The following is a 26,972-nucleotide window of genomic DNA, read 5'->3' as shown; positions in this document are numbered from 1 at the left end:
GCTGCAGAATCCTGCCTGAGGGCTATCCCATAAACAGCTGATCAATGCTGATCCAGAAGTGAAACCACAGAGAAGGTTTTACTGGGGATGGCAGCAATTTGGTCTACTCATTTTCACAGTCACTTGGCCCAGACACAGATTTATGTAAAGTCAATAATCACTAAAATTGCAGAGTCTTTTAGGTTTGGCTTCAACACAAATTGTTCAGCAGTCATTGTGGAAGGCTTCTGAAAGTGATTTAGAGTTTGGCTTTTTTTTCCACCTTAGGCAACCTCTTGCACTGTTTAAGCACCTCTTTCCAGTGGCCATAGGCTGTATTTCCCCCACTCTCAAAAAATGCTGCAAAAATATCACCTACTGATTTCACCCTCTGCTCTTGTGCAGAGGTGGTAAGGCCCTTGGCACAGGGTGCCCAGAGAAGCTGTGGCTGCCCCTGGGTCCCTGGAAGTGTCCAAGGCCAGGTTGGATGGGGCTTGGAGCAACCTGGGATAGTGGGACGTGTCCCTGCCCATGGCAGGGGGTGGAATGAGATGCTCTTTAAGGTATCTTGCAACCCAGAACATTTTACAACTTTACAATTCTATGATTATTTACTCAAAAGAAATGCTGAGATGAAGCAGGAATGGGGTGAAAGCGGCTACTGAAACCCCCTGCTTAAAACCTTACCCAAAATTCCAAGACAGCCTATCCTTTCAGGCAGAAGGTGGTGTTCTTAGAAACAGGGAAGTGCCAAGCCCAGAAAGCAGCAGAAGGCAGCCAGGAAAGCAGCTTGTGCCAGCTCCACTCCAGAACACGGTGCTGTGTAGCACCTAAAATGGCTTTATCTGCTCACTTCTACCTCTCAAAAGCAGAAGGGAACAAAACCACAACAATCGAACCAAACCCTTACCCTAAAACTCCAGTCCTGGCAAAGAGCATTCCGCACTGGCAGTATCAGAGGGTCGCAGAATTGGTTGGGTTAGAAAGACCCTTAAAGACCATCTCATTCCATGATGATCCCTCTCTATAAAGGGATTTCATGGAGCATCACAGAGAAGTTTTACCCTTTATACATAATAGCAAAATGCAGGCCAGGAACAGAAGAAACAGGTAATTTCTTTTCTTCCAAATTTTAACCTAACTTTTGGAGGATACATCTTCTGGGAAGTTTCTCCTTTTGATCACCTTCGCATCACTGCCAATAGCTTCTATCATTCCCAATGAGAACTTCAATTTTTCTAGGCAACAGCTGTACAAAAATGCAGCTTATCTCCAACATTTATCATTGTCCAAATTTTAGGACAGAAAGAAGAACAAACAAACCAGAGTAAATTTTTATTAAAAAACCTCAGCTAGTTATTGCCTACACTGGGAATTCAAAGGGGAACGTTTACAACATTTATAAACAATTCCAGCTCTCCAGATAAATATCATGTGATTTCACCTCTCTCCAAACTGTTTTCTCACGCATTTCTGAAGTTTCATTTCTGTCTGAGACTCACTGAAGTTCCCAAAGCAAACAGTCATTCATGGCTGTGGGTCAGGAACCACAGTTACCAGGAGGGCAGCAGAGGTGGCAAAAGTATTGCAGCAATAACCTCAATTAAAAAGTTACTTCCATGACTGCATAATGGAAACCTGAAAGTCCACACTATCCTATGTGGGGAACATTTTTGTCCAGGCTAAGTAGCAGTCCTTTGCTTACTCACAAAATGCTCGTTTAAAGCTAAATGTGTGCCCTTGTTTTGAGCAGAGAAGCCACTAGGCTACACAGAGCCCAGAACCACCCCTTTTTTTAAAGGCTCTCCTGGAAGACTTCTGGCACGGGCAGAGGGAAGTTGGGGAGGTTCTGGTGAGATGTGCCACTTCACACTTCCCTAATGTCAATTAAAGTCATGGAATTGGACCCTGATATAGAAGATGGAGGAAGGAAGGAAGGGAAAGGTAGAACAGAGTCCACATACTAAGACCAGAACATGTAGAAGTTCCCCTTCTGCTCCCTAACCCACCATAAGGTCTCTTAAAGATTTACAGTGTAACTCATCTGTCATTTTCTTTATCAATTGCAAAACTCAAGTGAAGTTACCTCATTAACTTGTTTTTTGTCCAAGTGAAAAACTTGACCAGAACTTGTTGAGGCAATTTCTTCGTAGACCTTGTAACCAATATGATCCCTGTCATCACAGTCTCCTGTCAGCACAAATACCACCTAGATTAAAGAAAAATCAGTGAATCATTGGACACATGGTGCATAGGTAAGGAAAGCATTGCCAGGGCAGCATAAAGACAAGACAACAGAAGAATGTCAGTGGAGATGGGTTTGTTACTCTGCATGGACAAAGGCATTGCACTGAGTAATGATGGAAAAAGCAATGCAGAAGAAAAGGAACAAACAAAAATACCTTTAAAAATCAATCACCCCTGCCATTCACATAATACTTCTTTTAGAACAATATTTAAAAATCCACATAAGTGATAAGCTACCAAAAACACATATACTGGTAGAAGATTCAGTAGTATTATTTATTTCACAATAATAAAAAGAATATTCCACTAAGATTTCCTCAACCAGATCAGTTTACTCTCTTAAAAAAAAATTAATCCTTAGAATGCAGTATTATGGTCCCTTCTGTAAAAAGATTTCACCAAGTTTCACACAGGAGAATTCTACCCTTTGTCATTGAGAAACTGAGGATTAAACTTAAAACCCAGCTGGGAATGCAAATCCCCTCAGTACCTGTGACTGTTTCTGTTGGATGAGTTGAAGCACTTCATGGGTGAGTCTGTAATCCTTGGATCGGGCATCAGTAAATACATAGATGAAAGAGCCAGGCAGGGAAATTTCTAGAGCAATCTTTATTGCCCCAATGCTCATCTCTGGACAGTCTCCACCACCCTGTTCACAAGCAGAAAGAAAATGTAACTTTTTTTCTTTTAAAGAAAAAAAAAAAAAAAAACATTCTTTTGGGACGTTCAAGATGGATACTTTCTCAGCCTCTAATAATTTATTCACCTTTTCCACTCTAAGGATTTTATGGTTTCTGCAGAGTGGTGTAACACACTCACAAGCAGCAACTGCAATAATTGCAAAGGGAAAATAAAGTCAAAGGAAGAGCCTGGATGTTGGCTAGTGTCACAGTCACTCCTATCCATGCCGTGCTCAGCTCCAGCTTTTGTGACAGCCTCATTTCCCACACTCACATGCTCCCTTCCTAGCTGACAACTCCCCTGCTCTGGTAGCACACAGCAGCCACGGAAGGTCAGGGGCACAGACAGATGGGAAATGGTCCCATGCAGGCAGTGCCCAGCTCCAGGAGCACCTCTGGAAACCAGAGCAGCAAGAACCTGGCCTGGACTCCACTCTGGGACAGGGAGCTCAGCAAAGGGCACAGGTGCTGTGTTCCCACAGCTCTGCACGGCAGCAGCTGCAGAGCTGGAGGTTTTTCAGACCATGTGTTTAATCAAAATGCTTCCAAGTATGACTTTATCTTAATAGGAAAGGATTAGTTTCTCTCCTTAAATTAAGAATATGGGAAAAATACTGTTTAAATAAAAGCTCACTAACTTACATAAAAATTAACTTGGCACATTGAAGACAGAACTTTCCAAAGACCTGATACAAACTATAAAACTTGCCCCGTCATTTACAATAGATCTCTGCATATTCAATTATTAAATATAAAATTGGTATCTTCTGTTTTTACAGTCAACATGCATATGTATATACAAATCTACATATGCCAGAAAAGAAGAAGGCAAAAAGTGAGCAGTCCTTCATACTTTAGAATTTTGCTTGTTCTCAGTAAAATGTTCGTGTTGGGAACAAGTTTAATTTATCAGTATCTTTAATCCAATTTCAAAGCAAGGCTATCAGTAAGTTTCTCATCTGTGCTAATGAATAAGCATGTGGTCACTGTTTTTCTGAAACTGTTGTTCTTTTTCAAAGTCAGTTCTCCTAAACGTAGCTTTGGTCTTATGGGAAAAGCAAGTGGTAGACTCCAGACAGCCTGAAATTCAAGAGAGAACTCTCCAAGAAGATTTTTGACACAAGTCAGAACTTTGGCAATACCTACACAGTCCAATGGGTCACATCAGTATATGCAAATTCTTTCAGCAGAAGACTCTTCCATGTAAAGGCTTAATTTGTGGACAAAGTCAAAATAATAGCTAATTTCTATAGACATCTACTTGGAACAGGGAAGTTTCTATCCCCACTTCAAGTCTACTTGACTATCATCTCATGATATTCCATATGGCAGCATCTGTTTTCTACACAGAACATGAAAAGCACTACTGAGCTAAATTGGATGTTCTGAGAACAAGCATGGATTTTTTATTCATATAAAGTAGAATACTCTTAAAAGGCAGTGGGTCGAACAACGAAACATCATCATCATGGAACAGTTTGGATTGGAAGGACCTTAAAGCCCATCCAGTCCCACCCCTGCCATGGGCAGGGACACTTTCCACTATCCCAGGTTGCTCCAAGCCCCATCCAACCTGGCCTTGGATTCTTCCAGGGATCCAGGGGCAGCCACAGCTTCTCTGAGAACCCTGTGCCAGGACCTCCCCACCCTCACAGGCAGAGTTGTTTCCTAACATTTAACATTAGTATTGCCTTTATTTATATAAAAAAGTAGAAAAATTTCCATTATGTATTTCCTGCATTTCTCTCCAAATTGAAATTAAATACAACTACCTTGTGGAGCTTTGTGGAAAAGGTGAGGTGAGTGAAGCTCAGGAAGCTTCATTTTCCCTCCCTTTTGAACAGGCCCACAGGAATACACAAAAAAATCTGCACAACAACAACAAAAAAAATAAAACAAAAAAAAAAACCAAGGGGCCACTGCTGCCCACATCCATGTTCTTATCACACTGTCCATAAGAATGATTCAGAGGTAATTACAGATGAAATACAGGTGATAACCTCCTGAGCTGAGCCTGTATCAAAGGAACATGTCCTTTATCATTCTGAATGTAAAAGGAAACAGGGCCCAGTTTCTGCAGTGAAATGTACACACCCAATTTTTACCTGATGTCAAACGTCAGCCAAAAGACCCTCTAACTGTTCTGTGACCAATGAAAGGAAAACAAGAGCTGGGCTTACCCTGATGCTCAGGGACGACAAGTTGAGCATATTTTGATACAATATGATTTATACACAGGATGCCTTGAAAGAATTTATCTTCACCTTAATTTTAGCTTTGTTCATTAATGAGAATATTTTCTCCATGCCCTTTCTCAAAACAAACCCAAGCTCAAAATTTCCTCTACGTCCACACCATTCACTCTTGCATCTTTTATCAGTCATTTTGGAAAAACACTGGTAACAAACCTGTAGAAAGTGTTTATATTTTCTCTACTGCAAGATGACCTACCACTCCTGTTCTAATAATTTTTTGATTTCTATTTTGGCCCTTCACCAATACAATGGATGAATACAAGTCAGTGACAGCCTTCATATAGCAGAATGAGCATATCTTGAAAGTAATTATGAAATATGCGACCAAAGAACAAAATCTAAAATTAATCAGACAGAAACTTCTAAACAACTTGATTAGAAATTAAGAGTTTGAAATTCCCAAAAGTTTCACTTACATAATCCACCTTTTTTAAACAGCTGCAATTACTGTCCAGTATAACTACTGAGGAAACAAAACATGAAAACTGGATGGAGTTCTGAAGCTTAAATTTCCTCATGGAGGAGAAAACTGCAATACCTATTGTTTTTCTGGACTTCAAACCTTCTGCCAACTTTTAAAGTAATCCTCAAGCAATCTGTTCTTACACCATGTGCCAGCTTCTGAAGGAGAGCCTGTCTAGTTCTACTGACTCCAGCAAGGTTCACCACAGGCCAGAAGCATTTTCCTTGGTTAAAGACAGGACAGTAGGAATAGATGTTCTGTCAGTAAGGATAACTTCATTCCAATACTTCCCCCTTTCTTTCTATCACCCGAAGGAACGACTGGAGCTGTGCCAGGGCAGAGTCAGGTTGGATGTCAGGAAAAGGTTCTTCCCCCAGAAGGTGCTAGGGCACTGACCAGGCTCCCCAGGGAATGGGCACATCCCCAGGGCTGAGAGAGCTCCAGGGGCATTTGGACAATGCTCCCAGGGATGCACAGGGTGAGACTGTTGGGGTGTCTGTGCAGGGTTGGGGATTGGACTGGATGCTCCTGTGGGTCCCTTCCCACTCAGGATATTGTGTGATTCTAAGAAGCCTTTGAATCAGTAAGTGCCAAGAAATGCATGGCAGGGAAGGCAGTACCTATGGAAAACCTGATGGGTCTTGCAGATTGAATTGTCTGAATAGTGTTCATGGAATATAATTTCCAGAATACAGTAAAAGTCCATAAAAGTGTCTGTGGACAAGCGGCAGGACTAAGAAAATGCCAACTAAATGTTAGCATTACCTAACTACTCATTCTCATGTTATCGAACTATGTCTCCACACAATGATGTAAACTAAGACAAATTAATCATAGCCCTAAATTAGGATGAGCAGGAAAACAACAGTTTGTGCAGGCAAAATGACAGAGCTAAGTGATCTATATATCCTCATGAATGCTTGCAGCAGGAATATCAGCACAAAAGGAAAGATCAGCGTGAGGAAACAGTCTTTGCTAGCACCACACAGGAAACAAGTTACTCACCTGAACATAAAGTTCCCTAAGTTCAAACTGAAATTTCTTGGGATCTGTGGTTATTGTCACTGGACCAATTTCTAGAATGAAATCCAAAGAAAACAGTTATCCAAAGACATCTGTTAGTAAAAAAAAAATGAAACTAAAAGCATTGAACAGAAAGAAATAGCAGAGAATAATATACCCAGTACTGAAACCTATGATTTCAAATCTGGTAACTTTAATTTTCCTGCATTCCCAAACTCTGCCTTAAACATTTATAAGCACTTTCATTCACCTTTGATTTTGATCAAACATTTAATTGTTCTTTGAATAAAAAGGGAACAAAAATTCCCAGAACAAATGCTGCTGAACCAAGAAATAATGCATTTTTCCAGAAAGAGGCTCTTCAGACTGGAGAAAACGAGGCTTCAGGAAAATCTTATAGCAGCCTTCCAGTGCCTAAATGGGGCTCAAAGAGAGGTGGAGAGTGACTTAGGAAAAGGGCCTGGATGGACAGGATGTGGGGAAGTGGCTTCAAACTTTAAGATATTAGATACTGGGGAAGAGGTCTTCCCTGTGAGGGTGGGCAGGCCCTGGCACAGGGTGCTCAGAGAAGCTGTGGCTGCCCCTGGATTCCTGGAAGTGTCCAAGGCCAGGGCATAGAGTAACCTGGGATAGTGGAAGATGTCCCTGCCCATGACAGAAGGTGAAACGAGATGAAGTTTAGGCCCCTTCCAACCCAAACCATTCCACGATTTTGTGATTCTAGGTAAATATGAAGAGGCCACTCTGGACAGAACACACATACTTGGCTTTGCAATTTTATTCCTGTAATTAAAAAAAAATTAATAAAAAGACACGTGCCGCATTTCTTTCCTGGGAAAAAAGTACCTCTGGAAAAATGCCAGCGTGAGCCCTATCCCCAGTCCCAGCACATCTAGCTGGAGCTGCCAGAAAGAACCAAAGCAGAAAGAACTTTATTCATGGCATTTGCCATATCTTTGTCTAGCGTGGAAGGGCAGGACGTCCAAGTGAAGTTGCCTGGGGTGTGTAACAGCAGCACATACGTGAGCATTTCCCAATCCCACAGAGCTGCCCCTCTGCCCCTCACACAGCTGCCTTCCTGATTGGTATCAAACATGATTCCAGCCAGCTGGTTCCTGTGCTGTGATTTCCTGCCTGTTCACCTCAATCTGCCTTGGCACCAGTGCCCTTCATTCTTTGCCTGCCCGGGGCAGGCATTGCTGCCCTTGCCATGGGCACTCGCCCAGCTCAGCAAGCACAATCAGGGTGCTATGCCAAAAATCACTAAATAAACACACACAAAAATGAAGAGATTTCTGACAGTTGAGTGCTCCAAAGCACTCAAAGAGATCAGTTGAGTTCTGACAGACAAAATGGGGCACAATTCTGTTGTCAGGGTAAAAACTAAGCATGAAACTGCAGCAGGGCCAATTTAATACAGTTGCAGCTTACAGGGAAATGCTCCCTCAGCAGACCTCACAACACTTTTCAAGTTCTATAAAAGTTAATATTCTCTTATCTGCCATATAATACAGACATTTTTCTCTTTTAAAAAAATCCAAGGTTTTATTTCACTGGAGTTACAACTCCCATCACAAAGGTCTACTCTAATCACGCCAGTATTTGCTGGGCAAGCTGCATTCATTAGTGTCTTTTGGTTTAATTTCTTTAAAAGTCAACCACGAGATCACACAAAACCTTTCCTAGACTATTAAACTGTCCTTGGGAGATTTTTGTATGGCCGTGAGTCATTTATCTGTGAATGCCATGTACTAAAATGCTGCACTGTCATTAAAAGAGCCATTATAAGGACTCACTGTTCCTTCACATACCCCATCCTGCTGCGCTCCCACTCCCCTGCCACTATTCTCCTTTGGGTATCCTTTAAAGCAAACACCTGCAATACAGCTACCACCAAATTGTTTTGCTTCCAAACTCCCCCTTGCCAAGCACTGTTCTAAAGCACATCAGTGACTGGAATTTATCCATACAGTAACCCCTTTAGCTCCATCATTCCCATCCGTTGAGGGATTCAGTGTTTCAGTCCAGCGCAGTAAATCCTTTGGAAAGATTTTCGTACCCTCTAAAATAAAGATCTGAAAAGAGAGACTCCTTCAGCTAAGCTAAAACAGCCCATCAAGTCAGACAGGCTGAGAACTTGGCCTTATTCCCCCACGGGCAGCACGGGCTGGCTCCAGCAGTGGCGATGCCAAGCGGAGCCCGGCCAGCTTCCCGCAGGATCACAGCTCCGGCCGCTCTGCTGAGAGCTCAACAAAGAGTTCAGCTGGAAATGGCACCCGGGCCACGGGAGCGTGCCACGGTCAGCATCAAGTGCTCTGGGCAGGACAGAGCAGGAAATCCCGCAGGAGCCATGCAAGGGCAGAGGTCCTCAGCTGATTCCACAACCAAGGCCACGTCTGAATGGTGATGCTGCTCCTCCTCACCACCTGAACACTCAGCAGCTTGCCCCACAAAAACCAGCAGCTGTCCTTCACCTACTGTTGTGCCACCAGCCTATGTGACCTGCCTGTCAGAAAACATTTAATAGCCTTCACCAGCTTCAGTTTCTTTCATCCTCATTCTGTGACCTCCAAGTACAGTTCGAGTAAGGCTGTTTCACCAGCACAGGTAAACACAGGCCTTCAAAGTGTCCAGAATATGAAAAAGTGAAAGTGCATTTTGAGAAATTATTTGAATTTACATAACCAGCATAGTTTAATCAGAATATTCACTCAGAAACTACACCCTGTAAACACACCAAGCAAAAGAAAATAGTAACCTTTTTAACTTCATTAGCTCTTTAGCTGGGGCTTGACACATGGAATACTCTAACAGAATACAGAATCACAGAATGGTTGGGGTTGGAAGGGACCTTAAAGCCCCTCCAGTCCCACCCTCTGCCATGAGCAGGGACACTTACCATGATCCCAGGTTACTCCAAGCTCCATCTAACCTGGCCTTGGACAATTCCAGTGATGGGGAGGTGTGGTTTTCCATTCTCATGCTGCGATATGAATCCATTTTTAGGGACCAATATGGGATTATTTGGAACTGGTTTGGTTTGTTGTGGGGATCTCTCCATTGTTCACTACTCCAAAACTATCTCCACTGCTCACTTTCATGGTCACCCAGAGGGAGCTGTGCAAAGGTGAAAAAGCTGACACAGCCCCAGAATGGCAGTGAGTCTTTTTGATGCACCAACTCAACTCTCTGGCCTCACAAGTACAGGGTCAATGTCAGCTCTTCCAGGCTACCTCGGGAATCCAACAGTCACTCTTACACACGCACAAACTGGTAACAGCCAAAAGGAAATGTTTCAAAGGAATGGCTGCACATCCCTGAGCAAAGCCTGGACTTCCAAAACTGAAATCACCAAGTTAAACGCAGCCACTGTGGCAGCTGAGCTTGTACCTAAGCAATCCAACAACTATGACTACATAAGACTGAATAACACAGAAATCAAGGACTTTGATGCTTCCTTTCTGGGACAAGTCTTGTAAAAACCATCTCACTGGTAAATAAGGAGAAAAGCTTGCAGCAACCTGAGTAACTGGCCATTCCAAAAGGCCCTGATGTTTTTCCATGGCTTTTTGCCACACCTCAAATGGCCACATGTTTTTATGCACAAGCTGAGCAGCAAGCACACTGGGAAAACCACAGATCTCCCCACGACACACAATCACATAATTACTACTGACGGTGATTGCAAATTTGGCACTCCCCTAATCCTGACCATGGAACACAGCTGCACCAAATGTCTGCTTTGGACAGCTGGGTGCTTTAGGAGATCTAGCAAATGAATATGGAAGTCTTTTGCCTACCTCTCATCAACTCAGAACACTGGATTTGTTTGTTCCAGACGGAATAAGAAAGCTCAAAGTTATACATGGCAGCTGAAGGAATTTTGGCAGAGATGCTAAACCTTGTGGAGTACTCTCACCCACAGAATTCTTTCTTCTAATTCACAGCAAGGATGTTTTCCTGATGCAAAGCCATATCCAGAATTAAAACTAAGTAACTAACTAAATAAAGCAAATATATCCCCCAAAAAACCTCCACACCTTTGAATACTTTCGAAGAAATATAAAGTTCAAAACTATGACACTACAAATGAAAAAAATAGAAAAATACAAAACCCCAAAACCTACAACAGAATAGCAACAAATCCTTGATATTCCAATAGCTACATTATTATTATATATAATAATACCACAATAATTATACTGTTACATTATATAACTACATTAATTATATACTAATAAAAACTAATATTAGAGTTACTAGTATATTTAGTTATCTCTTCATAACACAGTATATACAGAAAAAACCTGGGTAATAATTATCTTCCACATTCTTTTTTGTTTATGAAGTGGACTGACAAGTCTAGCACTGTGCTAGACAAGTCTAGCACTAGCAATTGTGACAGCTTTTGAGATCAGAGGACTCATATGGGCTTCACATACCCATATATACAAATCCTCACCTGCCCATTTATATATGCGTGTGTATATATGTGTGCATGTAAGTACACATATATCAAATAATTTTCACCACAAATTAAGAGATGCTGAAGGATTAGGAGTAATCAGATGGGACAGCTGAAATGCCTAAACCAAGATCCCTGCCAAAAGAAGCTGGTGTACAATTATTCCCTAAGAGCCATTTACTAAGGGTGCTGAGCACTGAGGCTTATCTGATTTAATGCTCTTCTCAGAGAAAGAAGAGAGAACTGTATCCAATCCATTGCAAAGCTCTGCTTATAATGCCTCTGAAGACCTTTAGGAACAGCCACTGCCAAGAATTCAGAGTATAAGAACAATGATACAACTGCTCCCAGCCAGGCTCCAGCCAGCTGTCCATCCTCAGGGCACAGAAGCAGAAACCTGCAATCTTCCAACAGTAAATTGGGAGTCCTGCAGGCTCTTCCCTCTACACATCCCTCACAAGCTGCCACTGGAAGTGCTTCACAGAGCTCTCCTTCCCCTTAAAGGGAGGGCCATCACACAGATGAGACTACATAAAAGAAAACAACTTATAACTACCATCTCAAATGATAGTGAATAGTTTTGTTCCTCACACAGCTGACAAATACATGCATACAGGATCAGAAGCTGTTTTACAGCACTATGTTTTAATGCACAAAAAATGCTGCTCCATTTTAATTGATTGCAAATTTCTGTTGTAGACTACCAAACCAAGAAGCTGACTCCACCTTGTAGTAAAGAAAGATCAAACTTAAAAGTCTTGTGCTTCATGCCCTGAAGTGAAGGACACCCTCAACTCCCATTCAGACAATGGGAGCTGTGTGGATAGAAACCTCAATGAATTTTTCCAGGAGCACAAAGCAGCACTGGAGATGCTGCCTACAATAATGAGCCCCCCTGTGGCTAACACACATCCCCCTGGAAAGACCATCCCAATGGATTCAGGGAGCATTAAGTAAGCCAAGATGCTTTTAGCACTAGAACAAGTAATAAGCTATTTAAAGTTTCCTCCTAAATTATATTCCCTCATGACTCAGCTGCTTCCAGATTCCAACCTGGCTATAATTAATTTTTTGAAGAGCCCAGAAACTGCACTGAGCAACTTTTACCAGATTCTTGACCATAGAGAAATGAGCCAAACCAGCCCAGAAAGCTCATGTTTCCTTAACACACTCAATTTTTATTTTTTAAATCATTTTTTAGCCTCATGACTTATGAATACTAAGTGTAACAGCAGACAGGAAGGAGTCAGACTGCTCACAGTTTTTCATCCACTTTTTCATTAGTTGACTGTTCACAGACAAACCAACTAGATTATCCTGGGAATATCAGAATCCTGCTGAGCAGCCCAGCCCAGCACCAGTGGAGAAGATGAAGCTCCATCCTCACAGATGGCAAGGGTCACCACCCTCATGCATCAAATTCTTCACCTTAGGGCAGTGGTGAGAGGCTGGCTGAAACTGAGTGACCAAAGACCTAACACAAGCTTTACTAGCAATGTTTGCCTTAGCAAATGTCACATTTGTGTTGTTATTTCCCGTTGTTTTAATATTTATGAGCTCATTATAATTTTTTTTTTTAAGGAAAATAACAATGACCAAAAAAAAGCATTATATGTGTTTAATTTCTTGGAAAAGAAAAGCTCGCTTGGAGACCCACAGTGGATAAAATCTAATGTTCTCATCTTTTGTCTACTACAACAAGCACTAAGTTTAGCTTATGAGCCTCAAGTGCAGTTGTCTAGAAGTTATTAACCACATGCAGTAAGAAACAATAAAAATCAGGGACAGATCTGCCCAGCACACTGTTAACTCCACCTTCTGAGAACTACAGTCACAAACCACAGAGTGTGCAAAGGAACCTCCTCTATCCAGAGACCATTAAAATAAATCCAGATTTGCTACAAATGCTCTCTTAAATGAGTGATGCACAAAACAGACATGGAGCTTCTCAAGCCCTTCGCATGAGTGGTACATCACATTAACCAAGGAATCCTAATTAAAAAAACTCCCTACTCCCTTAGGCTGGAAATGAGAAAAAGATAGCTCAAATTAAATAGAAACACAGGTTGATTATTGTTCTGAGGAAATATTCCAACTGAACATCTCTAGCTCCACTGCAAGGCCAGAAGTTTTTGTCTATTGCTGGTGCACAGCTATGGGCAAAGAGACCAGAAAACTTGAGTCCATGTGGTTCAGATTTAAAGTAATGACTTCAGTGGCTATCAAATGTCCCAAAAAGAATTACACAAAGCAAGGTTTTTTTCCTTTCCGAGGACAAGCAAACACACTGAATGCTGAAATCTGGAGCAGCCCCACCTTCCTCCTCCCTGCCTCAGTCTTTTGCACAGTGCTGGAGGTCTGCTCCCAGCGGGGCCGCAGCCGTGTCTGAGCTGACTGTGCAGCCTCTGGCCAGCCCTCCGTGGATGCCTGCCCAGCTCCCAGCACGCAGCCACGGCTGGCAGCTCGGCTGACAGGCCCTGAGAGGGGCCAAGGCTGAGCGAGCCATGGAGATTATGGGAGGCTCTTACAACTAGGTGGTCCCTGACATCCAAGACTTGAGCTTGAGCTCCATCCCAGCACTGACTACAGCCAGGACTGCAGTCTGTGCTCTCCTGCATGCCCAGAGATTTGGGGCTTCTGCTTCCCCGTCCAACACTGCCACTACTGCAGGCAGTCATGGGGCTGCTTTGCTTTTCCAACAAAAGGCACAAGAAGACACAAGGGGGAAAAGTTTTGAGTGATTTGCTTTACTCAGCCTACAGTAAAGGACAACCAGCTGATAAGGACTGCAGACACAGCTTCCTTACTGCCCAGTCTGCGGGCAGTGCCAGATCCTGGGGCTGGCCCCTGCTCCCAACTCCTACCGAACATCTGAGAAGGTCATCAGCTCACTTTCTGTTTGTGTTTATTTCCCCTTGTTAACAACAGGCTGAACAGAGTTAAACTCAGTTCATAATGCTCTTTAAATTCTTTCTCCAGACTGAACTCCAGTTCAGTCCAGGTCTATTTCTGTCTCATCTCCGAGTCTGTGTATTTTGGCACTGCTCCTTCTACACTTGTAACGGCACTGGATAAAGAACATGCACTGAGGAATCGGGCAGGAACAAATGCAACTACCCATTTCACAGTGCTGCTTTGTGATTAATTACCTTACCATGCTGAAGTCAAATCAAGAAAGATTTAAACCACAATTTTTCATTCACAATTTATGTTTAATACTGCATTCATCTAGCATGATTGATTATTAGCTGCTGTCCACACCGCTGCTGGCCAGGAATATCCAAGCTTCACTATCGAGAGCCTCCTGGTACTGCAGGGTACCACAGGCTCATCCATTAAGCTCCTTCTCCTTCTTCATGGAACTCAGGCTCCCACCGTGTCCCCAAATGTACCTCACCATAAGAGGGGTCCAGTGGCTGACTGGCCAAAAAAAAAAAAATTCACAGCTTCTTTTATTTGCAGGATAGATTAATTCAATTACAATGGCTAATCAACAGCTTCTTGTGCTTAGAAGAATATATTACTTCCTCCAAAGAGATTTGGAAGATTCTTGGAGAGAGCTACCTTACTGAAGCCAACTCAGCTTTTTGATCTTGAGAGACCAGCAAACTGAAAAGCAACTGGCTCTTTCCTGCTGAAAGTGCAACTGCATTGCTTTCCCAAAGGATATGGAGCTACTAATGCACTCAGAACCCACAGCTACACAAAAGCAGACCCTGGTAAGTAAACAAATTCACCATCAGCAACCTGAGTATCCTGGGAGCAGGATAACCCAGTCCTACTCAGTCTGGGATGAGGTGAAACATTCTACATCCCCACTATGCAGCACACACCAAAATCCCAAGGCAGGAAGGCAGGAACCATACTTAACAGGGATAATTACCCCCCAGTTATTAATAAAGCACAGTGTTTTCTTCAAGAAGCCATTCTCCTAATAAGCTTTATGGAGACCATGGCACTAATCCATCAGGGCTCAAAACTGCCAAGAGACCATGGGAACACAAGGACTTCCCCAGAGTATGTTCCCATATTTAGCCTATCCTGCTCTTGTTATAGGCTTATGTCGAGGGTTTGCTTTCACATGGTAAAAGATAAAATTATTTCAAATCATCATAGAACTAAAGGCTTAGGTGGGAAGGGATCTTAAAGTTCATCTAGTTCCATCCCTTGGGCAGGGAGATTTCTACTGTTCCAGGTTGCTCCAAGCCCCGTCCAGCCTGGCCTTGGACACTTCCAGGGATCCAGGGGCAGCCACAGCTTCTCTGGGCACCCTGTGCCAGGGTGTCCTCCCCACCCTCACAGGGAACAATTCCTCCCTAACATTTAATCAGTGCTGCCCTCTGGCAGCGGGAAGCCATTCCCCCTTGCCCTGTTCTTCTATCCTTTGTAAGAAGTCTCAGTGTCTCCTGTAGGCTCCCTCCCCTCAGGTACTGCAAGGCCACAATTAGGTAACCACAAAGCTTCTCATCTCCAGGCTGACCAATCCCAATGCTCTCAGTCTTTCCCCGCAGGAGAGGTGCTCCATTCCACTGATCCCCTCAGTGGCTCTCCATCTGACCATACATTCACTATGATGTATTGGGTTTAAGGAGTCTCTGGACATTTCTTTGGCTGGAGGGAGTTAAGAGGCCTGGGACGAAACACCACTGTTGGAGATGAAGCTCAAACAGTGTGGTAAGTTTTAGGCTTTTTTTCCCTAATATAAACACAAAAAAGTAAAGACTGAGCTAGAATTCCTTCAGATGCCAGACACAATCCTTGAAACATTAATTAAATTTTGCTCAGCAAAGTATCAACAAACCACATAATTACTCAATTAGCCCTAAACAAAGGGAAAAGATAGACACTAAACACAGACCCACCTACACTTGCATAATTCAAACACTACTAGAGTCTCCTCAGTTTTTACACCAAGCCACCTGTCTCTTAATAGAACACAAGGAAGAAAGAAAAAAAAGTTTAATTTTGAAAAATCTAGGAGAATAAAACCAAGGTTCTAGATGACCTACGTGTGCCTGCACACATATACATACATGTGCATGAACATCATCGTTTTAATACTATAAAAGGCTTTAGGATATACCCAGCTGCCACCCTTTGAGAACGCAGATTTGCCAGCGTAACAAAATTCAAATAATCTGAGGCCAGCTGCTGGGAGAAGGAAATGTCACATTCATTTCAAAAGTCAGATATTTGGCATGAGGTTTCTCTGTACCTAAAACATTATTTTTTTTTTTTTACTACTAAAAATGCATCTGCCTTCTTTCCAAGTAACTGACAGAGTCTTTATTGACTTCATTTAGAACAGACCCCAGCTCTCCAGGTATCCAAGTATTCCACTATAAAGTGAATTGCTAAAGGATTACCAATGTAAAACCATTAGAAACCCCAAGTCTGCCCTTTCAGGCAATACAACTGTAGATTCAAATCTCTGCATCATTCCAGTTAAGTCTGCACTTCACAGAACTAATCCACATGCAGCTGACAGAACATGGAGTGTTACAGCAGATAACACTGTCCATGTACACCAATTATTCACTCTGACAATATCCAGTTGGGAATATTATCCCTAGTGCTCTAACAAGGGTCCAATGATGCCTCAGATACCACTGTGAATAAAGAGGCATCGATTAGCTGAAGTTAAAACACCCATTTAAGAATGTTCAAAGAAGGGCTGTTACTGGTGTTCCAGGTTAACATGAACTTTTTGTCTTTTGAAAAAATCTATTGCTAACAAACAGTGAAGACTCTAAATAATTCATTTTCTATTTTACCTATCAGACATATATCTTACTCCCGGTGAGACTTTGTTTGAGAAGTTGGATCAGATGATTTTGTTGGAGTCACTTCTAACCTGGGCTGTTGCAGGACTCTAGTGTATAAGAAGGCAGTGGGAAAAAGAAGCAGAAAATAAGACTGCAAAATAGCTTATCTTACAGAGCCAACCCAGGAAAAAGAAGATACTGAAACATTTCAGCTCTGTTTTTAAAAATATGTGTTTTGGATTGAAATGCCTATTCAAAAAGAAAGATATAGTAAGTTTTTCATGGCCAGACGAGCCTCACAAAAGCTTCATTAGAGCACTGTTTACTTTGGTAACTGGCAAGTCAGCTGGAAGCAGCTCTCTCCCATCCCTTCACTTTTGCCTGTATCATTTGTAATTGTGTCATTTTCTAAATGGCACCAAGAAAAACATTTTTAAGCAGAAACCATTCAAGGGATAAACTTCTTGTGGAAGTCCAGAGAACAAAGCCTGAGAAACTGGAATGCTCACCACAACCCAGGGGAAGGGGAAGGGAGCAGAGCCAGGGTGAGCAGTGTCTCCATGCTGCCAGAACAGCTCAGAGGTGACAGTGGTCTCATGCATCTCCTTGCTCTCCATGGGCCACGGCAGTGAGAATGCCTTGCCTCTGACTCTTCCCAGCTCTGAGTCTGGCCCAGCAGCACATACAGGGCTCCCTGGCAGCTCTCCTCCCTGAGACAGGCTGCAACCCCTGGAGCTGGGCTGCTGGGAGCCATCTACACAGAGGCACAGAGGCTTTCTACCCCCTCTACAACTCTGCACTCACTTCATGGTTTTAATCTGCCAGGAGAACCAAAACCCAGAACTTCTCCCTGCAGTAGTCAGACAACTCTTGGGAATGACTGTTGGTAAATTAATCCTGTTGCACAGAAGTCTCTCACTCGGTGCTGCTGAGAGCCTGGCTGCAAGACACATATTTAGTTGTCACTTTGGAAAGGGAATTTGCACATTCACTGACTAACATAAACTCTGTGGTATGTAAACAATCCCCCAAACCATGTCTAAGCATCATTTCTGCCCACAGTCATTTGTCACATAAAATTGATATCTCAGTCAGATAGCAAAACACCTTATAATAGAGAATCATGGAATCATTTAGGATGGAAAAACCCTCTAAGATCATGGAGTCAAACCATTGCCCCAGCACCGCCAAGGCCACCACTAATAACATCCACAGAGTTTTAAATCCCTCTGAGGATGGTGACACGTCCCTGGGAAGCCTGTTCCAACGCTTGTCAACCCTTTGAGGGAAGAAATTTTCTTAGTATCAATTTAAAGCTCCCCTGGAGCAACTTGAGGCTGTTTCCTCCAGTCCTATATAACAATATAGCTTTAAATCTCAAGTGAGAAAAGAAGCCAGAAGCTGGAAGAGCCATGCACCTGCTCAGGAATAATTTCAAGTTGCTTCTCCAGCTGTGAAACAGCAGCTCTAAGGGTTCATCACCAGCAGCTCAGCCAAGAACTCAGAGCATGTCACTGTCTCATGTGACCTGGATCCATGCAGGACTCAGAATCCTAAAAGCTCACCAGGTCTTTTCTTCAGCATCCTTCAGAGTCTATCTAAACCCTCAGGGGTATGAGAAGTTTTCAAACCAGATGAGCTTCCCCAGAAAGCTGAAAGACTTGCCCTGAGATGCTGTAGCTGCCCCATTCCTGGAAGCATCCAAGGCCAGGTTGTATGAGGCTTTGGGCAACCTGGGATAATGGAAGGTGTCCCTGGTCATGGCAGGGGATGGAACTGGATAAGCTTTAAGGTCTCTTTCAACACAAACTGTTCAAGGATACTATGAGCCTATAACTCTGACATTTCTGATGTCTGCACAGAAAAGATACAAACTGAAGGATTTGATAAATTGCATGGATTAAAGCTGAAGAAACCATCAGCACTTTGGACTCCACAGTAAAAAAACCAACCAGGATTTCAACTGTAGCTGTTACCCTGTCCCACCCTGTGAGTAGGAAGGGCAAGTGCCTTTGCGGACCACCAGCAGTACTACAGTACCATGTCTTTACTCCCTATGGGTTTGTCTCAAGACAAACTCAAAGTTAAGCCTCTGGAAGTGTTTTACAAAAAACTAATCTCAAGGGCAAATTTGAGCTCCTGCAGCTGCAACTAAGCACAGTAACTGAGGATGCCACCAGTTAACACCATAGAACGCTTTGTTTTGAAAAGGACCTTGAAGATCACCTCTCTCCAAGCCCTTGCCATGGGCACAGACACCTTCCACTAGATCAGGTAGCCCGGTTCACAGAACCAGCACAGGTACATGTGTGTCACAGGGCCTGGCACTTGGCCCGCAGCCCTGCTCAGATGCCACCGATGAGTCCCACAAACGGCATTTGTTCCCTGCACGCCAGCAGATCCCTTACAACCATGCTGCCTTTTGCCAACTCCTCTACGCAAGCAAGAACTCCAGGCAGTTCATTACAGCATGATCCACGAGAGCTTAACTGGGGAGCTGCTAATCCAGGCAGCTTTGCCCAGCCTTGTCCGCCCAGCAGCGGAATCCCAGCCGTGCAGATCTCTATCGCCTCCCCGCACAGGCCCAGTGCCCCCGCCCTGACCCACGGACACGGCACAGCCCACGGGAGCACCGGGACGCCTCAGCACAACAGGAGCTCAGTAGCTACAAGAAAGCTGTTTCATGGCTTTGAACAAAAAAAAAAAAAAAAAAAAAAAAAAAAAAAAAAAAAAAAAAGGCATGAGAATATTTCTGCTCTTGATGCAGGTTTCAGTGCTCAGTAGTTTTTAGGAAGCTGTGGAAGAGAGGGAAACATTATCTGTGGGTTATAAAATTCCATGGAGTTTTACTAGTGTAAAAATGCAAGCATGCTCCAAACTTAACTCAAAAAGCAGATGTGAACAGGGAAGGAGGAGGAAAAGAAGATGAGAACATTAACTTTTTTGCCCTAATCAGCTAAACAGGAATACATTAGGCAAAAGCTTGTTTTCCGTTCACTCATCTCGTAAAATTTGTTTGAAATAATGCCACTATTTATATTTACACAGAAATTAATTTAGACTAACTCATTTGTCTTGAACCTTTTATTTCCCAGTTTCACCCTCCATCTGGCCTAGTACAAACAGACTGGAATTTACTCAGCTGACTACTGGAAAAACATGGAACTCTCATAGGGCAATGAAATAATCGATCACTAAATAATTACTAAACTTGCTCTGAAAGAATGACTACAGTTTAAAAACAGAAGCATTTACCATGATGATTGTTTTCACTAAACTGTTCAGCCTGTTTATACAACACAGAGCAAAAAGATTTCTTCTCTGGGGAATTTGGATCTGTGACCATAAAGCCATCAAGCTCCTAAAATCGATATTATCACCAAACTTGCTCTGTTTGTGTTAATCAATCTAAAGCATGTTTTCTCAGGGTCTGCATTGTGTCTGGAAGAAAACCCACTCTCTGAATGGCCAGGTCCTTTCAAATACAGTCTGACAGCTCACAATGGATATTTGAAGTGGTCGGGTCACCACTCCCCTCTCGTGAGTCAACACCAGAAGGGAGAGTGCTAATTCCAGAGCTGCTGCAGCAAGCATAGTCACTGAGGATGTCAGCAGTGAATGGCATGGAATCATGGAATGGTTTGGGTTTGGAAGAGACCTTAAACCTTATCTCATTCCACCCCCTGCCATGCACAGGGCCACCTTCCACTAAGTTGTTCCAACCCCTGTCCAGCCTGGCTTTGGACACTTCCAGGGATCCAGGGGCAGCCACAGCTTCTCTGGGCACCCTGTGCCAGGGCCTGCCCACCCTCACAGGGAAGGACTTCTCCCCAATATCCCATCTAACCCTGCCCTCTGACAGTGGGAAGCCTCCATCCTTTGTCCCAAGTCCCTCTCCAGCTCCCTTGGAGCCCTTTTAGGCACTGGAAGGGGCTCTCAGGTCTCGCCAGAAACCTCTCTTCTCCAGGTGATCACCCCCAGCTCTCCCAGCCTGTCTTCAATCCTGCCCTTAGAGACTGGTCCTGTCTTTGTCCTGCTGTGCTGCTCAGTGCTCCAGCTGCAAACTTTCTCTGGCCCCCCCTCCAGAGTCTTAAAGACATTCACAAACCAACACGGAATTCCTGCATATACTGAGAGTCAAGGCAATTTTCCTGAACATTAAAGCCAAGGAAAAAAGATTGCGAGGGCATCACTAATTCTTTAAACAGCAGCCTGTTGGGCAGACTCAAGGCACCATTTTTTGGTACCAAATGCCTACTGAAGTGGTCACAGTAAAGACTGTCATTTCATGGAATTCAGGAGCTATTCAGGTACAGACATGGATAGTCACCTAGCCTCTCCTGAAGATCTTGTTCAGGTGTCTGCAATACAAAATGGCATCTGAATTATTAAGGCAGGATGGCTCAGTTTAAATTACCAGTTCTGCCAAACATCCCCTTTGCTGCCAGAGGCAAATCTTCAGGCCTCACTCAGGAAAATACTAGAGGATATGTGAAAAGGGTATAAAAATCAACAGAATATATATAAAAACATTCCAAAGTGTTTTGCTTAACTACAGAATTGGTGCCTGAGGTTTCCATACTAAAGGAGGTGACATTTCCCATCTCCTATCCCTTCTTTATCCCTAGAGCTCAGGCTGGATATCCTTGGGCAGGATTATTCATCCTCACATGAATGTAGCAATACTGTACCAGCATAAGCCCAACTGTAAAAACATCATGACAAATGTTATGGATTCATTTCTGGAATGATTACAAGGCCCAAGACCCCAGTGTCCAGCTAAACCACATAAACACAGATAAAGCTGTCCAAACTGCAAACCTGAATAATAAACCCTATTTAACTAACAGAATAGCCTAAATGGAATTCTAGATGTCTCTCACACATGATAAATTAAAATACTCTGTAAAAAAGTTCAGTGTACACTTCTACAAAGGAAATACCAACAAAACCAGGAAAAATTTAATTCATTTCATTCTCCAAAGTCACATCTCACATTTACTGAGCCCTTCCAAACACGTTATGTTCCTGATTAGCAGTAATGCCTTAAGGTACTATTTCTTCCTTTTTTCTGATCTTTGGAGTTTAAAATTGCTTTAAAACATCACTGAGGCACATAATTCTTACTGAACAATAATGTCGGGGAGCACCCTGTAATTTAAAACACTGCACTTCTAATGGATAAAACTGAGTCAAGTAGGAAAAGCAGGATGGATCCAGATCCCAGCCTGAGCACAATCAGACTTCAAAAAGGGCTGAAAAAAATTAAAACCAGCTGAGCTAATAAAAACCAGACCCTGCTTAAACAATCTTTCATCACATAAACTTCACCTATGTTGTTACTCTTGGAATCCAGTAAAGTAGGAGCCAGCAAGGTCTGAAAACAAGATGAGAAAGGATATTTGGGAAGGATGTAATATTTAGCAGAATAAGATGGCAGACAACCAAAGCCAGACTCTGAGCTCAGTTTTACTGGTATAAATCCAAACTAGCATCACTGACTATAATGGAATTACTCTGGATTTACTCCATTTAACTGAGATCAAAACCTGATCAGAGACAGAATATCGAACTGGGAAAAAAGACTTTCACTGCAAGTAACTAAGCAAGTGTTTAATGCTACATAGCTACAACACAAGGTGAGATGGACTTGAGTTATCCCATAAATACCCACAGTCAAAATTCTCTACAGTGAGTGAAAAGTTTTATGTACTTCAAATCTACCTCTAAGCAAGATTTATGCAAATTAATGAGTTAATTCAAAATATGCTTCACTTATTCAGGGGTTTTCTTATTTGCTTGTTTTGTAAAAAAGACAGTTTGAGATGTACCAAGACTCATCCCCATGAATCAGGAATGCAACAGCATCTCTTCAGTTGCCTCCCTTGTGTCCTTTACAGAAAGGAATACAGGCTGATTTCATCTTTTGCTAAGGTACCTGGAGCTTCAGCTCCATTCCATTCCCACACCCATACCCCTCTAGACTAGGGAGCATTTCTGTGCCTTCCCTCTAAACAAATGCCAGCCACGAATACACATCATACTGGTGGTTGTGCCAAACCACTAAGGCATTAAATTATTTGTGTGGTGTGGTAAAATTGCCAATTCTTCAAAATGCCATTTACCCAACAGTCATTATTTTCATCTCGCTATACCACGGCTCATTTGGGTAACAGAATGACATTCAAATCAACTTTGGAAGGTAAGAGAAAGGGCCAATGTTTTACAGCAATGACATGATCCCCGCTTTTCACACCCTAAGCATAAGCCACAGCAGGAATATTGAGAACAAAGCTTGACAGACAAAGCAGCCACATTTTTCCCCGACTGTCAGCATTCACAGAGACTGTCCAGATTGTCCCTCATACACAGATCCTGTGTAACTCAATCCTTCCAGTTCACTAGCACTAGGGATGCTCCCTCCCTGCCTGCTGAATCTGTGCCAGCTGAGCTCGCTGCCAGTCCTGCTGGCCAGATCCACCACAACACAAGCCATCACCTCTCCTCTGCTCAGTCCCAGGGTGGCTCATGCACTTTAATCAAGCTCCCAAACTAAAAGAGCTTCTTCTGCCTCTGCTAACCTGGACTGTTTGAGAATGAATCAGGGATTGCCAAGCAGCACTCGTGGCTGAGGATCAGAAAAAGCCATGACCTTAAAGAAGAGGGAAGAAGGAAGCAGTGCAGGAAAAAAATTATTTTGTCCACTACAGTTACAACTTTAGGAAAGCGTAACTCAACAGATTCAGCACAATTTCACAAAACAAAATATCAAGGTCATTTGGTCCAATTTTGACCCAGAACAAACTCTACAAAAGTACTCACTCCCATGGCCAACATGTGAAGTGGGAATGTGTCCTAGCTACCAGCCTCATTCAGGCAGAGGCAAACAGCACCCGGCAGGTCGAGAGAGAGGATTTTCCCTTCAACTCTGCTCTGGTGAAACTCCACCCTCAGCACAAGAAAGACATGGGCCTGCTGGAGAGAGTCCAGAGGAGGCCATGGAGGTGCTCCCAGGGCTGGAGCCCCTCTGCTCTGGAGCCAGCCTGGGAGAGCTGGGGGTGTTCACCCAGAGAAGGCTCCAGGGAGAACTTGCAGCCCTTTCCACGTGCCTAAAGGGGCTCCAGGAGAGCTGGAGAGGGACAAGGGATGGAGGGACAGAACACAGGATTGCTTTGAGCATCTGACCTAGAGCAGGGTATCTCTGCTCATAGCAGAAGCTGGAACTAGACAGATGGTCTTTGAAGTCCCTTCCAACCTAACCCATTCCATGATTCTGTGTTCTCCTGCACAAACCTTTTTGTGGGTAACACAGCACCTCTTTGAGAGCAATAATATATTGTCTTTAGCACCACACATTTCACTACCAGGATCCAGTGTGTATATGCAAAAGATACTCCAGACTGCCAAGAAATCTTGAGATATGGAAGGGAGTACTGAGAAGGGACACTGCACCTCTGAGGGAAAAGGGTCAATGGAAATTTTGAGGAAGGGATGGGCTGAACACAGAAAAAAAGAAAATAAAAAGATGAGGAGTCAGACTAGGAAAGAAATGAAAGTAAGAGAGAAAAAATTGTTCTGTGAGTTTGTGTTTAACACAGAAAACCATGACTCAGGGGTAGGTCACATAAATTCCCTGTGATTTGATTCAGCTTATGCAAAATTTTAAAAGGGAAAGACAGGACCAAAGCAAAACAAAGAAAAAACCCCAAAAAAAGCCAACCACAGACATCTGAAATATCAAAAGACACTGATATGTAGGGGTTTAAATAGTATGTTGTTAAATCAAGCACCACTGCCCAAGCACCTTATTATGTTCTCCAAATGCTGTTGGAGAGCAGCCAAAATGTTACCCCAGCCAGTGCACACCATGTCTTCAACAAAGTACTGGGGCATCACCAGGGACTTGGCCTGGCCTGTGCCACACCCTGGACTCTTGCTGTGCTTCTGGTACCCCAGCTGTGGTACATGACAGAAATCAGTGTGCACAGGGATGCTAACGAACTCTAATTAAAAATCACACCACCATTGTATTGGTGTAAGTAACAGAAAATGGGAAAGGATCTGCCCAAAGATGGGCAGAATCACAGGCTCTCTACCTAGGCACTCCAGCTATTGCTCTTTTACCTAAAACTGTGTGCTTGCCCAAACATTTCCCCTACTCGCCTAAAAACCTGGCTCTAACACAGTACCCTGAAGTCACAATCTCATGAAAATTTTAGTAAACAGAAATACAAATTAATATGAGAACATAAAAGAAATTACAGAACTCCTAGCTGTCTTAAGACACAGCCCATCATTTTTCCTGCACAGCTTTCCTCCTCTTCTTCTATTCCTCACTAAGTTCCATCAGCAAAAGCATACTACTCAAGTGAACTAAGACCTCATTAACTAAACAAAAAGCTCCATCCTTTGGAAAACAGACTCGGACATACCATTGCACAGCTTAAGAGAACTCAGGAAATGTTTCAGAGATATTCAGCATCCCCAGAGACATTTTACTTCAGCTCATGAAAATACACTGGTGTCCAAGGCATGAAAATTACAATGGCTTCCTGCTGACCACCCCAGCCCCCGGGGCTAGGAATCTAATTTAAACAAGCTGGCAGGAGTCCAGCAGTAACCTACAGTCACAGCTCAGAGCTGCTATCCTGAGCAAACAGCCCAGACATTGAGCAGGGACAACAGCAACACAAGACATTCCTTCATTTTCATTCCATGCTGCAAACCCACCCTCACCCACTCTACTTCAGCAGCATTTTTCCAGGCTGAGAACTGGAGTCCTGTTCTGCTTTGGTTACCTCTCATTGCTAAGCAAGCTCTGCTGGCTATAATTGATCCTATAAAGTTGATATTTGGCTCCACTATATATCAGGCTACATGAAATTGGCTTTTAAAGCTGTATAACATTCATTCACTGTACCTATATCACACACTTACTGGCCTATACCCAAGAGCAAATGGTAAGGAAGCCACTATTCCAGCAAGAACAGATAAGCCTGCTAATAGAGACACGTCACTGAGAATAAATTTCAGTTTTCTCTGGTTGGTTGTGATGTTTGCCACATGCTGGCTCACTGTCTGGGAATATGTCATTTGCAAAAAGGCATATATCTTACCAGTAATGCCTTGCAGACTGAAATCCATGGCTAGGAATGTTTTACGAGAAGGGCTACAGCTTGGCAAAGTACACAGAGTGGAGTACCAAGGGTGCCAAAGCAAATCAAGATGGAGCAGCACAGGGATGCAGAACAGTAAGTTAACATCGCTGCAGGAACGTCAGCAGCCTGTTTACATTACACACAGCCTGTTTACGTTTACAGTACACAGCACAAGGGACGTGCCAGCCCCCACTCGGGGATTGTCCCATGGCACGCTCAGCCTCAGAGCTGCCAGTGCTACTCCTTTAGCTGAAACAGAAGGGGTCTCTGAACACCCAAGATTCAAACCCTGCCAATAATCTGCAGAGACAGCAAAGGAGGTGCACGAGCTTCTGAGTAGCCCCATGAGCAGACAGGCACCAAGGCCCTTGGCAAAGCAGGCTTGCAGGAGCCCTCAGGGTGTGCTGGGGCTGCCCAGCCAGGGACCTTCTTCACATGCTGATGGGAGCCAGGGATTCACCATGTGGAAACAATCTATTCCCCCCTGAGAGCCCATGGTATCTATGTGGAAGGATGAAAACTTAGGTGTGAAACAAACCTCAGGGACTATTACATGGACAGTCAGCCCAGTGCAGAATGTTAGAAAACAGAAAGTTTCTCAATTAACTTCATGCATTCTAAATTCAGGGCTTTGACTGAACCAACCTTTGCTTTCCCTACAGTCAGTGAAAGCAAATGAGATCTCCAAAGAGTATTTACAACTTCACAGGGGATTAATTACTCCTTAAGGTGCCAGTTTCATTTTGTGATTTACAGAAAGAGCCCTAGGGTCACCAGCCTCTCATATGAGAGTCTTCAGTTCAGTGCCTCAAGTGAAATGGGATTAATCCTGTCCTCAGTGTCATGGTTTTATGTATCTTGACATAACATGATCCCATCCAAGTGCTTCAGAACATGAAGTCATCCTGCTTCTCCTCTGGCAAAACCAGTTACCAAC

The 26,972-nt window shown here is 43.3% G+C and overlaps 1 protein-coding gene across 1 annotated transcript in view; it reads right to left on the bottom strand.

Moving 5' to 3' along the window:
* The window catches only part of HMCN1 (hemicentin 1), a 162,797-nt gene that overhangs the window by 124,645 nt on the left and 11,180 nt on the right, over positions 1-26,972 (bottom strand). Inside the window, exons 2-4 of the mRNA XM_062497861.1 lie at positions 6,630-6,700; positions 2,717-2,875; positions 2,066-2,188 (exon numbers count right to left, since the gene is read on the bottom strand). Coding sequence (XP_062353845.1) covers positions 2,066-2,188; positions 2,717-2,875; positions 6,630-6,700 — 353 coding nt within the window. The remainder of the gene's footprint in view (positions 1-2,065; positions 2,189-2,716; positions 2,876-6,629; positions 6,701-26,972) is intronic.

This window comes from Cinclus cinclus, chromosome 8 (assembly GCF_963662255.1).
Source record: "Cinclus cinclus chromosome 8, bCinCin1.1, whole genome shotgun sequence".
Lineage (NCBI taxonomy): Eukaryota > Metazoa > Chordata > Aves > Passeriformes > Cinclidae > Cinclus > Cinclus cinclus.
Note: the sequence above shows the minus strand (reverse complement) of the source record. Positions and strands in the feature narration are given on the sequence as shown.